We start from the raw sequence: 17,989 nt of genomic DNA, 5'->3' as shown, positions 1-17,989 counted from the left end.
CTGTTCCCGGTGAGCCAGGGGGAGGCTAGACCAAACTTAGCTCGAGCAGTGATCTGGCAACCCACCTGCTTGAAATACCTAGGCGTATACATCTACCACATGGTGGCGGAAATGCTGGAGGGGAATGTGGTCCGCAGCGTGAGGGCGCTGAAAGGCAGCATGGCCTTCTGGCCACCCTTCCGCTATCGGTGACAGGCCGCATATCCCTCTTGAAAATGGTGGCACTCCCTCGCTTCCTCTATTATTTTAGAACGCTACCAGTGTGGATATCTAGCTCCACTTTCAAATTACTGAAATCGCCAATACTGTCTTTTCTCTGGGGTACAGGCAGCCGTAGAGTCGCACAGGCGACGCTCATACGACCCAAGGCCGAGGGAGGGCTGGCGGTCCCAGACTTTGAGCTATACTATCTAGCAGCTCAACTGCAGATTTTCACACAAGAAATAGCACGGGAATTCAGAGGACCGGAGCACAAGAGGGGTAGGGGAACACCGCGCCACGTACTCTCATATATAGCTTTGCAGCAGAAGCTAGACCTCAGGGACCTTCTCACAGAGGAGAAAACGATCAGACTCTGCTGAAATCGCTCCCAACACAGAGCGGGAGTGTTGCATCCGTATGCACCCGAGATATCGCTTGGGATGGTGACGGCGTTACCACACGGTGGAGATTGGTCACAATTACAGATTTGGGAGGAAGCAGGGTTACAAATGTTAGGAGACCTGTACGAAGATGGAGCTATGCTACCCTACCAAACTCTCCAAGAGAGATTTGACTTGCCAAGAGGAGGTTACTTGTTGCATGCAGCGTTAACTAGAGCGATACAGGCGCACTGGAATGAAGGACGGATGGAACCTAAGACATCGATGGCCTGCCAGTACACCATGATGGCGGCAGGGACCTTTAAGGCGGTCACGTGCCTGTACTCTAGAATGCTCAATGAAGGCCTACCGCCCCTGGATGCATTGAAAGGAACGTGGGAAATTGATTTAGGTAAAGATATCCCTGAGACAGCCTGGACGCAGATAGCGCGACGAGCCTGGAAGAGCACGAGGAACGCAAGATTCCAACTAATGCACTTCTATATACTCCACAGAGCATACTTGACACCTGGGAAAATCTGAAAATATTTTAAGGTAGAAGAGGCGGCATGCCCCAGATGCACGAGAACTGGGGTAGAATTGGACCATATGCTATGGTCCTGCCCAGCGATGGGACTCTATTGGAAGGAGGTGGGTGATACCCTAAATGCGATAACAGAGAGGCGACTGGAGTTTGGTATGGCCATTAGTGTACTACACTGGTTCCCCCACACATCCAAGAATAAGGTTACGAGTAAATTTATAGATATGGGACTTATATTGGCAAAACGAGATATTACGAAACACTGGAAGGCAACAGTGGGTCCCACCAGCAAAAGATGGAAGGGTGAGTTCCTGAAGTGGGCCACTAGTGAAAGCATGCTAAGATATCAGCTGGCACGCAGGCGAAACGACGATAAAGCGCTAGAAGCAGCGGCGGCATGGGAAGCACTAGTACAGGCACTACGGGAATACGAGTTACATGGAGAAGTAGTGGAGAAGTGTGGCTCACTGGTTAGAGCGGCAGACTCTGAAGCAGAGATCAGGCCTGGGACCAGGGTTCAAGTCCCGATGCGGCAGGGTCATGGGCTCAATGTCCGCGGACTCGATAATTCTCGCCTCAGCGCCTACTCTAATCATGGGTCACACGCTGCAACTCTGGGCAATAGCTTGCTTAATCTCCACAACGGCCCCAACAACACTGGGATGCCTGGCTTCACCTTGGGGGTGCCCAGGAGGGGCATCTCACAGGGAGGGCCAGGAAGGGTTCCACAGCGTTATACAGCGCCGGGACGTCCCGTTGCTGGGGCAGCTGCCACTTTACAAGTATACTACATTTACATTTACATGACGATTGAGAGGGGCAGATCACTAATAGGGGGAAAGCCTCGAACCATGACAGGTACATTGCATAGCTCAACACATAGCCACTCCTGGAAATTCATGTTACAAGAGAACAGATACGGTTACCTGCGTCGGGGGTGGGAAGTTAGGGAGAGGGGAGGGAAGTTATAGTCATAGCAGAAATAAGGGAAAGAGTTATGTTACAAAGGGTTCTGTCTCATCCGGTGCACCGATTGCGAAGAACTAATATATCATCATACTATGTAATATAACTGTTGGTGGGTTTTCGATCAATTCTTTGCGGATGCAATGGCAACTATTATGTAAGGATTTATGTATGTTTTGTACAAAAGAACTATAAACTACGTTTAAAAAAAAAAAAGGTCCTGGAAGAGACCTTTGCCAGACTAGAGGGAGAGGTCCAAAAACTGTTAAGGAACGGTGGAATCCCAAGAGTTGCACTGCCGACACATTCCAAGGCAGTGCTTGAAGAATGAAAGAAGAAACAAAACATCTGTCAGCTTAGCTTGTGGGAGAGGCAGTGTTTCCGTTCTGAACCAGGCAACACATTTGTTCTGGGGCCCTGCATAGAAGGACTTTGTTGAAGGGCGAATAGCAGTGAGGATGACATGCAACATCTCAGTCTGAAACTCAAATGTAGCCAATTGTTGCCGCTTAATCTTAAAGCAAGCCAGTGTAAATTATGGATCTTCAGTTCCAACCGAGGACCCTCCCCTGTTGCTGAGACAGGAGGTCTTCAAGATATGTTAACCTGATCAGAGGAAAGATGCTCATGCAAAGGAGTTCTGGATATCACACTCCCCTGGCCCAGGGCAATCAGGATGGTTTGTGCCCAGTGTTTTTTGATCTTCTTCAGAACTCTGGGTAAAGGAGGAAGTGGAGCTAGTCCCTCATTTCATTCTAGCCAGAATGTGTCTTGCTGAAACTCTAATGTGCAAACTCTTTGACACTGCGCTACCAGGGTGATGAAATTATCTACTCAGTGCTCTCCCCATTAGCTGAATACACCCTGTGCCATCTCACTATGCAGACACCACTCATAATCTCCCAGATGTAGTCTGTTCAGTTCGTACACTATAGCATTAAAGAGTCCTGCCAGGTCGCTGGCTACTAGAAAGATGTTCTGCTGCTCCAGCCACCTCTGTAGAAGTAAAAAAACCTCTTGGAACAGAACTAACAACCACAGTCCCACCCTGATTGTTAAAGGACCACATTGCGGTTGTTAAGCCTGTGAGAACCAACTCACCTTCTAGCCAGGAAAGCCTTCAGGGCCAAACAAATGACCCAAACCTCCAGAACGTTGATGTAGTGTTGGCTTTCTGCTGGAGACCATAGGGATCATATCTCCTACTTCCACTAGATGACTCCCTCCTCCCAACCCACCACTGATACATCTGTCATCAACGTGAGATCTTGGTGAGAAAGGGAGAGTAGTCTACCGCAGGACAAATTGGGATAGGTCAACCACAACTGCAGATCTTTGACAGTCTACTTGAAGGCCTGGATGAAGTTGGAGAGGCAGCCATGATACTTGGCCCATTGTGATTTCAGGTTCCGACGCTGGGCCCACATGTGCCACCTGGCATTGCTGACACCTAGTATGTATGAGACCAAGGGACCAAGAAGCCTTAGAGCCATCACTGAGATGCAGGACTGAACCCATAAATATCGGTCTCATAGTTTGAAAGTCCAAGACTCGCCATGGCAAAGGAAAAGTTTTGAACCTCACTGTATCATAGCAATGAATGGAAGCCACTATGAAGTAATCAGATGGGACTTTAGAAGGTTTATGGTCAACAGCAGGTTTATGGTCAATGCCAAAGACGTCAAGAGTTCAGCCGTCAGGAGGAGGTCTACTTCTGAATGCAGTGAACTGACCTTCAGCAGCCAGTCATCGAGGCACTGGAATATGGAGACTTTCGGCCTTAGAAGATGGTCAGCGACCACTGCCATCACTTCAGTGAATAGCAGAGACGCCAAGGTGAGGCTGAAGGGAGATCTCAGCAAAATGAAGTGCTTCAGACCCACCTTGCGCCACAGATAATGCCTGTGGGACTAAAGAACGGGTATATGAAAATGCACATCCTGCAAAATTAGGAGCACCATACAGTACCATGGATCTAAGGCAGATAGAATATGGGCCAAGGTGAGCATTTTGAATTCGTCCTCCCACAGGGAGGTATTTATAGGCCAAAGGTCTATGATAATTCTGAAGCACTCCCACCTATCCTTTTCCAGAATGAGGAAGCAGTGCAAATAACAGCTCTTGCTTATTTAAGAAACCAGTACTCATTCAATGGTACTTTTAAGACATGTCATCCTGCTGGAGGATGGACAGATGCTCCTCCAATCTGCATTCCTGTGCGGGAGGAAAATGGGTTGAGGAAGAAAAGAAAATCTGAGTGTAGCCCCTTTGAAGTATGTGTAAGACCCATCTGTGGGACATGATGGCTCTCCAACCAGGAAGGAAATGACAAATCCTACCGTTTCGAGTATGCCATGGGCCGTTGAGAGTAAACTAACATGGCTTCCTGGCCGTTGTAGCAAAGGAGGAGGAGTTGAAGGACAGATGCCCCTGTTGGGCTGTGCGATGTGTTTTGGTGTCAATATTTGCGGCCTAGAAAGTACTAGGCTGTCTGCTGTACCACTGGCTGAAAATTGTGCCATTGTTTATAAGACAAATCCCCTAGAATAGCCCTTAAACATACAGAACTGATAGGGGAATGGTTTTGCATGAGTCAAAAGCCCTAGGGAACAAGCTGTGGCCCTACAGTATTTAAACGATCCAACATACAGTTCTCCTTCCCTCCAAAAGGTCTGGAACCATCACAAGTCATGTCCATCAGTGATGCGTCCACATCACCAGAAAACCTGGTTAACTTCATCCAGGCTTTGCCTGCAAAGCAATGCATTGGTACCAACCGCTCTGCAAATGCACTCCGTGGTCTCTAGGGCTATGCAGATGACTTACTTCACAGCATCCCGCCCATCATGGATAGTGTGAGTCCAGAAGACTCCAAGGTCCTTCCCATGACCATGACCATATGGCATGTGTGTAATGGCGGGGCCTCATATTCCCGCGCAGTTGCCGGGTGAGGTGAGGTCATCTCCCACGCAAAGCGCGGTGAGTATTCACAGCTAGGTCATTTCTTTTGTGAACAGAGTGAGTATACTCAAGAATCAGCTAAGTGCAAAGCATTTATGCTATTGTGTTGTCTGTACAGTTTCTTGTGAATTTATGGCTGTTCATGTAAATATGTGCTCATTTGTTGTCCTTTTTCAACAGGATTAAAGACACAAATCACATCTTCCTTGTGAACATTGGGGCTCCAAGTTCCTGGTAGATATGAATATTCCTATATAGTTTATGAATAATTCTGTTACTTATTTTCACATTCACATTTTTCATGTTGCAGTAGCTTAACACCTAGGTCCTGATGAAAGCCGGAGAAACTTCCAATTAGGCTGAAACATGTTGACCGTTCTGCACAGCGCCATAGTGTAGCAACATATTTTGGCTACCCGGTGTATCCTATGCTGACGACACTCAAATTCAATTTGAGATATAGTTGGGTGACCAGAAACTATCTTATGATGAACGCAGGGAAGACCGAAGTCATGCTTTTTGGCAAAGCTGACCAAATCTGGTCATCGTACTGGTGGCCAGACTCCCTTGGTCCCTGCCCCGCCCCTAAGCCATACGTCAGGAACCTGGGAGTAATTCTAGACAACAAGCTTACCATGTCTGAACACATAAAAAAAACAGTGGGAAGCAGCTATGGCCAGATGCGTAGCCTGAGGAAGATCTTTAAATGGATCCCACTCTCAGCACGCATGCCCTTAGTCCAGGGACTTATTGTTAACAGGATGGACTATGGGAATGCCCTGTTCTCGGCCATCAACCTAACACTACTGAACCGATTGCAGGTCCTCCAAAACACAGCTGCTAGGCTGGTATTAGATCTACCTCCTCGCACCCCCTCAGCAGCATGCCTTAGATCACTACACTGGCTCCCCGTACAAAAGCGTATAAAGTTCAAGCTCTGCTGCCTAGTCCATAAGGCAGTAAATAGACATGGACCTGCTTATCTTGAACAGAAACTCAAAACTCACGTCCCAAGCAGGATGCTACGCTCCTCCAGTAAAGCCTTTCTCTCCGTTCCCAGAGTCCGAACAGTAAGAAACGGAGACAGAGCTTTCAGCAAAACCGCCCCAGAAACATGTAACTCCCTCACCATCCCACTGAGAGCAGAGCCAGATCATATGAAATTCCGAAAACAACTAAAAACCTGGCTCTTTTAATCTCTAGCTTATCGAGCCCCCTGACCTCCTGAATCTGTTGGGTTTTAAGGATCCTTGTCAGCTGCCAGCGCTCTGAGACCTTCGGGTGATTTACGCGCTATACAAGTGAAATAAAAGGGAAAATGGAAATGGTGTGTTTTTATACCTTGACACTTAGACAATTCCCATTAAACATATATTTTGTCTGAGTCGTTAATTTTAAGTTTTCCTCACCACAGCACTGCACCTCACACCTTCAGCACTACCCTTAGAGTAACATTCTGGCTAGAGTTTTTATTCCACATCCATATCCGCACCATCATTCGATGGTTTGGGCGGTTGATTGGATGGATTAACAAACATCCCACATGATGAAACTCCGCCAGAAGGGTGGTCTGATGGGAATATCTCAGCCGTTTGTAACTCTTTCACTGTTTGCATGAGCCCTGTTTTCTCAGCTACGAGTACAGCAACACACATGAGACCAGTCATTTCTTTATTTTTGTGTAATTGTCTATGATATAGGGAAATGGAATGACGGGTCGGTAAAGATATTCCTTTGACCCTCTCAAATTTCTTTTTTATTTGATGTGTTATGGCCCCACATAAATCATGCAGGTTGTTGCCCAATAGACAAACTGGGATTATGGACTGTAGTCCCAAGCTGGCAGAAGAAAACATCCACTTGCCAAATGCCCAAACTCATATCTATTTTCGATCCCCAGAAGTAGGGGCAGGTGAAAAGGAGTTAGGGCTATATTGACTGTTCAAACACTGTACAATAAGACATTCTGTTGTGGGCTGGTTGATGAGGAAGCCCAGATCCAGGGTGCAGGTCTGTGCCACCTGGCTACTTGCTAACTAAAGGGTGAACAACACATGATTTCAACCATGCTGTAGTCAAGGCATTTATGAGGGCACTAATTAGTTGGAGTTGCGTCTCTGTTATCGCCAGCCCATTTCGAGAATCCCTTCAGAACATTTGTCTTAGTCCCAAAGGAGGGAAACAGCAGATCTAAAACCTCAGTTGCCTTCCAAACCGCAACTGCAAATAAGGCCTTGTGCTCCATTCCATTCCATTCCATGTGGCCAGTAAAGCTCAGTTTTGGGGGAGGAGTAAAGCCCACTGGCATTTTATGAGATCAGGCATCATCAGTATAATCGGAGGAAAGCAAGCCATCCTCTACTCCACTGTCATCAGTATCTTGGGGGGCCCCATCTGCTAGTGTAAGACCAGAGTCTGAACCTAAGAGAGACTGCAGCCTTTGCTGATAAATGCATTGCGATAAAGGTACCAGCTTAGAAACAAGCTGCATAATGACTGGTTGCGCTTTCATGATCTCATAGTGTGACATCGGTTCGCTGACATCGGTCTACGGTCCAACCTGGGTGTCAGCTGCGTGTCTTCCTTTGGAGTTGGAGGAGTTGGTATTGTTATCCGTGCAATGAGTACCAATGTGGATCTTGAGGCCGTTGTTTAAGTATGTATTAGAGTGAGTAAGGGCCGGCATAAGGTTGAGTCTTACTTAGCTTTCATGTGTTTGTACTTGGGGTTTAACTTACCAAAGGATTTTTGAGTAGGAAGTGAAGCAGTCAAATTTATGGTCTTGTGACGGGTCAAGCCTGCAACTTGGACTGTGAGCAGAACATGTGGGAAGATTGCAGCTTCTTATTCAAGAGCAACAACCTGATGTCCTCGCCTATTCCGGTATCGTTAGGCGTCCCCCAAGGGTCCTCTCTATCCCCAACTCTGTTCAACCTAGTTATGGAACCTCTCACCACCTTGATACAAGCATCCAATGTACTCTTTCACATGTATGCCGATGACACCCAACTATATCTCAAATTGCAATCCCCCAAAGACGTTTTACTACTGAACTCAACGATTAGAAGCACCCAATCCTGGCTTGCCGATAATCATCTCAAACTCAATGCTCTGAAAACAGAGTTCCTTCTGATCTCACCTCCAGCGAAGATCGCTACCACTCAACTTTGGCTTAAACACCTAACTGCACTCAATGTCCAACCCACTATCGTGGACTCAGCAAAATCTTTAGGCATAACACTTGACACCAATCTCAACATGCAGCAACATGTCAGCAAGGCAACTAAGGGAGCGAACTACCAAATCAATACCTTGAGGAGACTTAAACCCTTCCTCCCGGCCAAAGACTTCCAAACTGCAGTACAAGCACTAGTCATTCCTCGAATAGAATACGGCAGCACCGCTCTCTGCGGTCTCCCTCTAACTACTACTGCACCCCTAAGAGCTTCTCTAAACGCTGCAGCGAGACTCATCACTGGGTCAAAAAAACACTCGCATATCTCCCCTGACTTGAAATCTCTGAACTGGCTGCCTTTTGAAGCCAGAATACATCTGAAAATCACCTGCATGACACACAAGGCTGTACACCTGAGCTCACCCGGATACCTTACCCAAAAGCTGACAATCTCTGGCGGCTCTAGAAACACTAGAGGCACAAACAACCTTCTGCTAAAACCTCGAAGATTCCGGAAGGAAAAAACTTTAAGAAAGAAGTAAAAGCTATCCTCATGGCTAAATACACTTGAGCTATTGACGTCAAGGAAAGACGTCAGTCTTTAAGTAGCTGCACCGATATGTATTATCTGGTCGATCCCTTCGATTATTTGTATTATTTGTATTGTTGATTTACCTGTCGGTCTATGCTTTCACTTTTTGTACCACTTGCATTATTATTATTATTGACGTAACGGTTCTACTGTGCTTCCTCCTATGCCTACCCCACCCCACTTATTACCTACAATTACGCCATATCTTATTGCCTGTTATGTATGCTCTGTAAGCGCTCTGATATCTGCAAAGATCTGGTTCGCGCTATATAAAACTTTCAAAATAAAATAAAATAAATAAATATTATTATATTCAGAGTGAGGGATGGATAGGGGGAGCTATTTCCACTTGCCAAAAGTGAGAGGTCCAGCACAAACAGGGCCCCGATCAAGAGGAATTTTGACTCTATTAGGTGAGTCCTATACGATTTGTCTGCTGTTTTTATGTATACTCCACAGGGCATGCAAAACCACCATAGCTCATTGTAGACACCCAAACACCACGGTTTTTAATACTTTTATTGTGCCTTAACAGTGATGGCACACACCACTAAACGTTTTTTTATTTGAAAGTCACCACCAGTCTCCAGAGGCATCGCCTGATATTGGTTTACTAATGTATATATCTGTAATGTATGCAATCTTTGTTTTTCCAAAACAGGTAGATCCAGCTCATCGCAGGTACATTGACACATTAGAAATGTTTTTATTGTTTTCCTGATGATCCTATTAACATATAAACAATTTGTTTAGTGTAGATAGTTCCATCCCTCATGGTCCTGAAGAATCGCGAGTCAATTGATTCACACGCGAGAAACATGTTGACCGTTATCACTAATTCTTAATAACTGACACACTAATAGGGGACATTATACTACAATAAGTGCCGGTTACACTTGTTTTAATTGAGGCAGGAAACCCCCAGAATAAAGATATTTTCAGGTACTCCCAGCCCCATTTTATACTCACCATCATGTCTACACTTTTCTGGCCCCATACCCACACTTCACAATACGGCTGTTGGAAAAATAAGATCTTCGATAAAGTGCCCCTCTTTGAGGTGAGCCCGTTGGGTATTGCACCGCCGACCCGACGAGGAGCAGCCCATAGGATGAAGCATGACACCTGAAAGGGTGTGTCAGGGCATTAAAATCCAACAAATGGATTCCCTTCTGTAGATCTCAGCAAGACACAGTGGGTTCCAGTTCTCCAGTGACTTTCACAATCCCTACCTGAAGAACAGCACTACTTTTCCTTTCTTGACAGCTTCTTGTTATTGTCTGTGATATAGTGCTTCGACTCATGGTACCGAATCACCTTGGGTTGCATTGGTGCCACAATTTTGAGTCGGGATTGGCACTTGGGCACTAAAGGCACACCTCAGGGGGGTCTCAAATTGACATGTGCAATATACATGACTCAGCACTCAAACAGTTGTACAACAAAAATGTACTTTGATCATGTGCGATTCAGATCATCAGAATAACAAGATCGATTACAAGCAGGTCACACAGTGCATAGACTTATGATAATTTTCTTTTAAAAGTTTATTTCTTCATTCATGATCTTCTCTTTTTTTTAAAACCACTTCTTTTATTTTCCGTAGCCAATGCGTTTTGACCCATCCAGTACTTCTTCAGGGCTTGCATTGAGATACTACCTGTATATAACTGCTCAAGAAATGTTCTTCCCCGCATAAAACAGTGAAAGACACCATGGACTTCCAATTCCTCTTTGTCATAGACCTGAATGTGTAATTCTTCCATCCAATGTAGGATGAGACAGTTTGTGGTCCTGTGAGTTCAGTAGCTCACAAGTGGCATTTCATGCATGTCAAGTTCTACCTAAATTCAATGGTTCATGCACGAAGTGTATTACATATTCTATTCATTATAATCCTGAAACTGTAAAACAAATCAAATAAAAGTTTTCTTCCAAAAGAAAAAAAATCTCCTACTTGTGTAAATTATGACATAACTTCCTGTGCTTAATGCCAAAGCAAAATTTAAAGGAGAGGTCTGATGGCTTCAAAGTCCCAATGAAAGAACAAAATCTGAAAGAATACTTTTGGGTACAATGACAATTAACGAAAGGAGGATCCATACAAAGGAATTTGTTTACCTTAGTTAACAGGATGAGAATGTTGGACAGAAATTCAACGCAGATATCCTTTAATATTTTTAAGTGGAAATCTTCCTCGTAGATCACAGTTTTTTCACTCTCAGTCTCCTCTGCTTTGGACATTTTTGAATGTTCTACTGGCTTTTTCTGACAATCTTCCAAGTGTTGCAAGATTTGTACTAAACTGCTTACTAAAGGGATATCTATAAAGTAAAAGTGTATACATGTCTTTTAGAATAATACACTATTCATTTAAACTTCTATCACATTGCTTATCACAGGGATGTCACAGCAAACAGATCTAGAATAATAAATTAGGACACTCAGAGCGTTGAAGAAAACACACATTTTAAAGTCATTCCTTCAATTCCAATTATCAAGCACTTTAAATATCTATGTGACCTGTTTGCAAAATGTATTGAAGGCACTTTGGAGGTGAATCTGTAAGGTTTTAGTTTTGTCCTGGAAAGTAAATAAAACAATACATTTGGGAGATTTTGAAAGTCAAATGTCTCTTTTTCACTCTACGGTGATTTTAAAAGAATAGAATGTAAATTGAGGCCTGTAAACATAACCAAGATAAATGGAAAATGGAATGCCCTTCTGTGAGGTTCCCTAGTCAACCCAAAAAAGTTGCCTGGAATTAGAAAAAAGAGTAATGTGCTCTTTAAGCAATAATTCCCACAAGATATAGACACACCCACAGACACACACTCAATTAGAGGTATTACCAGATAGTCTACATGATCTAAGGAAAGAGACCCTCATTTGCCAGTAGATGGGTACCCAAGGACAACCACACAGAAGAAATACGGATATGATAAACTGCTCGTAAAATCAATGGTTAAAAATAGTCCCATAACGAACTGCACCATCTATGTTGTTGGCTGTACGCCCCAACCGATCCCAGTTCTGGGACAGGAACAGACTAATTTGCATATAGCCAGGTTCTGAGCTGGGATGGTGCAGTGAGCTAAAAAACGGTGTTGGATCTAGCCCTGATCTCTTGACTTAGTGAGAGTATTCTGCTAAATTCAGCAACACTGTCCATCACCACCCCTTGTTGTTGGAGAGTCTGTGGAGAGCGTCTGTGAGAGAGTGTCTGTGAGAGAGTGTCTGTGAGAGAGTGTCTGTGAGAGAGTCCGTGAGAGAGAGTCTGTGAGAGAGTGTCTGTGAGAGAGTGTCTGTGAGAGAGTGTCTGTGAGAGAGTGTCTGTGAGAGAGTGTCTGTGAGAAAATATGTGAGAGAGAGTCTGTGAGAGAGTCTGTGAAAGAGTGTCTGTGAGAGAGTGTCTGTGAGAGAGAGTCTGTGAGAGAGAGTCTGTGAGAGAGTCTGTGAGAGAGTGTCTGAGAGAGAGTCTGTGAGAGAGTCTGTGAGAGAGTCTGTGAGAGAGTCTGTGAGAGAGTGTCCGTGAGAGAGAGTCCGAGAGAGAGAGTCCGAGAGAGAGAGTCTGTGAGAGAGAGTCTGTGAGAGAGAGTCTGTGAGAGAGTCTGTGAGAAAAGTCTGTGAGAAAAGTCTGTGAGAAAAGTCTGTCAGAGTGTCTGTGAGAGTGTCTGTGAGGGAGTGTCTGTGAAAGTGTCTGTGAGAGAGTGTGTGTGAGAGTGTGTCTGGGAGAGATATTCTGTAAGGGAGAGTCTGTGAGAAAGTCTTTGACAGAGTCTGTGAGAGTGTCTGTGAGAGAATGTCTGTGAGTGTCTGAGTGTCTGTGAGAGAGAGTATGTGAGTGTCTGTGAGTGTGTCTGTGAGAGTCAGTGAGAGAGTGTCTGTGAGAGTCTGTGAGAGAGTCTGTGAGAGTCTGTGAGAGTGTCTGTGAGAGTGTGTCTGTGAGAGAGTCATAGAGACTGTGAGAGAGTGTCTGTGAGAGAGACTGTGAGAGAGTGTCTGTGAGAGAGTCTGTGATAGTGTCTGTTAAAGAGTGTGAGAGTGTAAGAGAGTTTCTGTGAGTGTGAGTGTGAGAGTCTGTGAGAGAGTCTGTGAGAGAGAGTCTGTGAGAGTCTGTGAGTGTGCCTGTGAGAGTCTGTGAGAGAGTGTCTGTGAGAGTCAGTCTGTGAGTGTCTGAGTGTCTGTGAGAGAGAGTATGTGAGTGTCTGTGAGTGTGTCTGTGAGAGTCAGTGAGAGAGTGTCTGTGAGAGTCTGTGAGAGTCTGTGAGAGTGTCTGTGAGAGTGTGTCTGTGAGTATCTGTGAGAGAGTCAGAGAGACTGTGAGAGAGTGTCTGTGAGAGAGACTGTGAGAGAGTGTCTGTGAGAGAGTGTCTGTGAGAGAGTCTGTGATAGTGTCTGTTAAAGAGTGTGAGAGTGTAAGAGAGTTTCTGTGAGTGTGAGAGTCTGAGAGAGTGTCTGTGAGAGTGCCTGTGAGAGAGAGTCTGTGAGAGTGTGTGAGAGTCTGTGAGATTGTTTGTGAGAGAGTATCTGTGACAGTGTCTGTGAGAGAGTGTCTGTGAGAGTGAGAGGCTCTTTAGAGGTGAGTAGGGTCAGGATTTAATTAACAGTAATAGATGGAAAGCCTGAGTGCAATATGACAATGCCCAAAAGCAGGTAGCGCTCAAGATTGCTATTGAGAACTCAATTAGCAAAAACTACCAAGTAATCACTCAAAAACAATACCTGAAGTTGCATAAATAATTAAAGATTGTATGTCTTTCGGTAATATGTGCTAAGTGACATCGTAAACCATGAAAGACCCATCAATTCATGACATCACAACAGAAAATCGTATATTATAATTGAGGAGATAGGACGGTGATGTGCACCTGCGGGAGCTTCATTGGGAATCATACACGGCTAAGCTTGGTCAGCCGGGAAACGCTGGAAGGGAGGCAGATGGTGGCTGCGCGCGTTCAAGCTCGCGTGAACGCAAGCGCTAGGCCACCAAAAGCCTGCTATGGAGCACTTTGAAAACCCCGATACTAAATGTCTCGGTGCAGCGCATGCGCTGGCTCAGCGAGACCTAAAAATAGTTTCATTATGGCAGTACTGGAGGGGTATAACTCATCCAATCATCATCATAATAACTTTATTTTGATTGCCAAGATCATGAAAGTAGAATAAACGTAAATAGTCCAATTAAATCAATAGTAACAACGTTAAGCTCCAGGAAAGGAATAAGAATAGTGAGGAAAGCTACTTAATAAGGAGCGAAGGGCTGACATAATGGCCATTATGTATACATTGAGCACAATATTTAATCCACACAATTCAGCTAACGCTGTCCTTGTGCAAGACCTAATGACATATGCAAACAGGAATACAATCGCAGGCTAGTTTGTGAGGTCCGTGGGTAGGTGTATGTGTTGTGATATATTGTGTAGGTCCTTATGACTGCATGTGTGTGGTAGTCCTAAAACACAATTGAAGAAACTCCACTCTTGCATTCCAGATTGCTTCGAGGAGGTCGCTAGAGTTCCAGAGTGTGACTGCCAGAGAGCCAGAGAGCTGAACGCGCTGAGGCGAGGCGAGTGGAAGTCCCGGAAGGCTCCTGGAGCATCAGAGCGTCGGAGCTTCGGAGCAGCCGGACTGCATCTCCGAGCCACACCGCACTGCACCGTTGAAAAGTAACCTTAAGATACGGCCGCCATAAATCCATATTTAAGCTCAACTTAAGCTGCCCTGCTTTCCACGCGGGTGGGACGCTGGGACGCTGGGACGTGGGACGCTGCCATAACCTAGTGGAATCAGCCCAGAACCGGGGGTGTGCCTCGGTCCTGAGCAGAGCCGTCCCTGAGCTGTGCCTGAGCTGTGCCTATGCCGGCACCGACGTTAGAAATCAGAGCCTGTTCCAGGGTTAAGTGCTGGGAGTTGGGGGCTGAAATGATTCTTCTGGCCCCCCTGGCTCCCCAGTGGTAGCGGCGGCAACGGTGGTGCAGCAGCAGCAGCAGCTTTGGATACTCCCCCGGGTTGCAGGCAACTGCCGGTGACTGGTGACTGGTGGCACCCCCGCAGGCGCAGCAGCGTCAGTGGAGGTAGGTGGGGGAGACCAGAGCAGGAGACTGAGTCAAAAGAGGCTACCTCGCCGCAAAATACCTGAACCGCCCGCCCGCCCGCCTGCCTTTGACTGAAGCTGCTCCAGTCCCCCCGCGGCCCTAGATTGGGGCTGCAAGGCAGTTGGAGAGCTCCAGCACCGCTCTCCAGCTCGCCGGCGTGGGCAAAGGCTCTTGGCGGGCAGTGTGCAGCACCTGAGTCAAGTAAGCCGAGGAGCGACGACGGTGGAGCAGCAAGCGGTGCAGCAAGCACGAGTGAGCAAGTGTCTTCCCCTGCTCCCAACTCCTCGCTCCACTCCTATCTCTGCACCGGTCCTCATCCGGTCTCCATTCCAGGTCGGAACTGGCACTGTGGTTGCATTCAGTCGCTTGTACCATGCCCCTGAGAGCAAGGGGGAGAAGTTTACTCCCAGGAGGTAGCGAACCGCAATATTGGTATAGAGCACCGAGATCACCTGGACCGTCGCAAACGCCGCAAACACTCTAGACGCTACACCTGCAACCATACCTACAACCATACCCAGGACTGGAGGATTATTGGAAGGGGAGCAGGGCTACAGGGTTAATCTCCTCTTAAGAATTGAATGCTTCAACAATCTTTTTCCATTTATCACACTGAGACCAGAGCCAGAGCCTGGGCACAGGGGGAGAGGCCCGTCCCTCACGAGTCCACTCCACAACTTTGTTAGCTACTGAAATATAAAAACGCACTAAGGCCAAACAAAAAGGGAGCGCAATGAGATCTGGCTTGATCAGGCAACAACCCAAACCTAATTCTACTCTGAGATCGCGGAAAAGAAAACTGGGGAAATCTGAGTCAACACTCCCAATAAATCCGAATAATCCCATGGAACCCGGTCCAAGTATAAACGACCAAGAAAATACAAACACAAATAATATAGAGGTCTCACCCCTTACAGTAATGGAAACATCTAAGTTGCCCACAACTCAACCGCTAAACACAAATGGTCAAGTCAATGTCCCCGCAGCCTCTCCTTCCCTAATTTCTGCCCTCCAGCAACCACAACAATCACAAAGATTGACACAGTTCGGACTATCTCAAGTACCTCAAATGAAAAAATCAATCAACGGACCCAGTTAATCTTGTAACGATCGACGGTACACCGGCGAAGAAAAGGATATGTTCATATCAACCCAAGATTTATACAAAGTTCGCCTTTCTTAAAGACCCTGGAACAGCTATATTCTCTATGATTGGGAACATCAGTGGTCTTCAATCTCCACTTCTAAAAGACGAGCTTGACTCTAGTCGCAAGAACAGCAGCCAAATAGGCTTACCCACCCCAGTGGAAAACTTGTGTCAACCCACTCATGAGATAGCGACAGTCATCCCCATATCAACTTCGCCGAAAACAAGAAGAGCACCAGCATCCATCCTTCAGGAAGATCACAAATCAACCCCCGCTAAAACGTGGGGACTGACATCTGCTAGTCAAATCTCCAAAAAAGACTGGAGTATACCATCTGAGGCCAGGTCTCCAAACACAGCGGCCGACTCACATCCAGCACAGCAGAGTGAGACCCATCCCAGCAAGAGCAGCCCCCATTACCTCGGCAAACAAGACGCTACAATGGAAATCAAGGCTTTGATACACAAAGAGGACAAAAGGGAAATTCTACCATCGTCCCTAACAGTTAGCAGTTTTCCAAACCCTACAAAAGAAATGGGAGTCATTCAAGTAGAACCATCATTATTAATTGAAGAGCAACAACGCGGTACCAAACTACCGCCAACGCCAATCACCTCCCCGGCTCCATCCAAATCACTCCAGCTAATCCTCAGTAGCACCTCCTAACAAATAACGGCGATCAATAAGCCCGCAGTGCAAGGGGTTACCCAGGGTGGTACCTTATTATCAAACAATGATTCCCTGCCCACAAAAAAATTTCCAGACAATGACAACGACAATGACATGTCTTCTATAGCTGCACAGGAGTGGGAAGAACTAGTGGCTACCTATAACCGTCACCCATCTGAATGGGAGCCCACTGCCGATGCCTTGCCAAGATCCGAGAGAAGTCACAGCCCAGGAAAAACAGTTCCTGAATCTATTTGGGCGACAATCTTAAACACACTGCAACTCTCGGCTACAGCCCTGGAATTCAAATCCCAAAAAATGGACATACAGCTTTGTGTTTTACAGACAATGGCTGATTCAATCTCAGGAATTGACTGGAAAATTTCGGAACTAAATGGCCTCATAAGGAGGGGTCAAGATGCCGTCCTTGCGGCCCAACCAACTTTATCACAACCACTATCTTGAGATCCAATTTTAGATAAACTATCATCCCTACCCACGATGTTGGGGGCACTAATAAGTGACCTAAAATCAGCAGTTCTACCAACCCAAACATCGCAAACCTCTGACTCACCCTCAGATGACCTAATGACACAAACGGACTTATTTGAACATCCAATCGAGCGGAGGTCAAACAGCATTACATCTTCAACCGAAATATTACCAACCAGACCGCCGGTAACTGAGCTAACCATTGCGACTGCCACTACAGTCACACCTTTTTCAACAACCGCCCAGGAAGCTTCTAAGTCTCGAAGAAAGAACAAAAAGAAAGGTAGGAATCGGGCTCTAAAAAGCTCAAATAAGATGATGGTAATACATTCTAACTCCTCCCCTTTAGTAGCAACTCCCACAGGGTCTTCGACAGTCAATGAAGTACAACCCCCTCAGTATAAGGCATTCGAAACTGCACCACCAGTTTCCCCATTGGTAGACTCAAAAGTTACAAGTATGGTCACGAAGAAACCTGCACAAAAAAAAACTCAAGCAGAAAACCTTACAATTCACAAAAACTCAAGTAGCACAAAACTCTATTAACCCGGAACCAACCCCTCCTGAACTCGTGCTAACACAAGGAAGAGTGGATACCGCCATGGCTAACAATACTGAGTCCTCCCTACATTCGACACCTACACCGGCTAGTATCACCGGGAATCCACACATAGCCAATAATCAACGTGAACAATCAAACGTTCCAGTTATACCAGACCCAAGTAACCTTTCATAACCAACCCAACAGGGAGTCAAGAGA

General features: G+C 46.0%; 1 protein-coding gene across 2 annotated transcripts in view; it reads right to left on the bottom strand.

The window, feature by feature from the left end:
• Window positions 1-17,989, bottom strand: part of SAAL1 (serum amyloid A like 1) — a 266,162-nt gene that overhangs the window by 33,059 nt on the left and 215,114 nt on the right. For both annotated transcript variants that reach the window (XM_086956068.1, XM_086956067.1), the window contains one exon: window positions 10,941-11,143. In XM_086956068.1, the coding sequence (XP_086812194.1) occupies window positions 10,941-11,143 (203 nt within the window). The remainder of the gene's footprint in view (window positions 1-10,940; window positions 11,144-17,989) is intronic.

The sequence above is a fragment of the Lissotriton vulgaris genome, chromosome 2_1 (assembly GCF_964263255.1).
Source record: "Lissotriton vulgaris chromosome 2_1, aLisVul1.2, whole genome shotgun sequence".
Taxonomy (NCBI): domain Eukaryota; kingdom Metazoa; phylum Chordata; class Amphibia; order Caudata; family Salamandridae; genus Lissotriton; species Lissotriton vulgaris.
The sequence above is the reverse complement of the archived record's forward strand: the minus strand, read 5'-3'. Positions and strand labels throughout refer to the sequence as shown.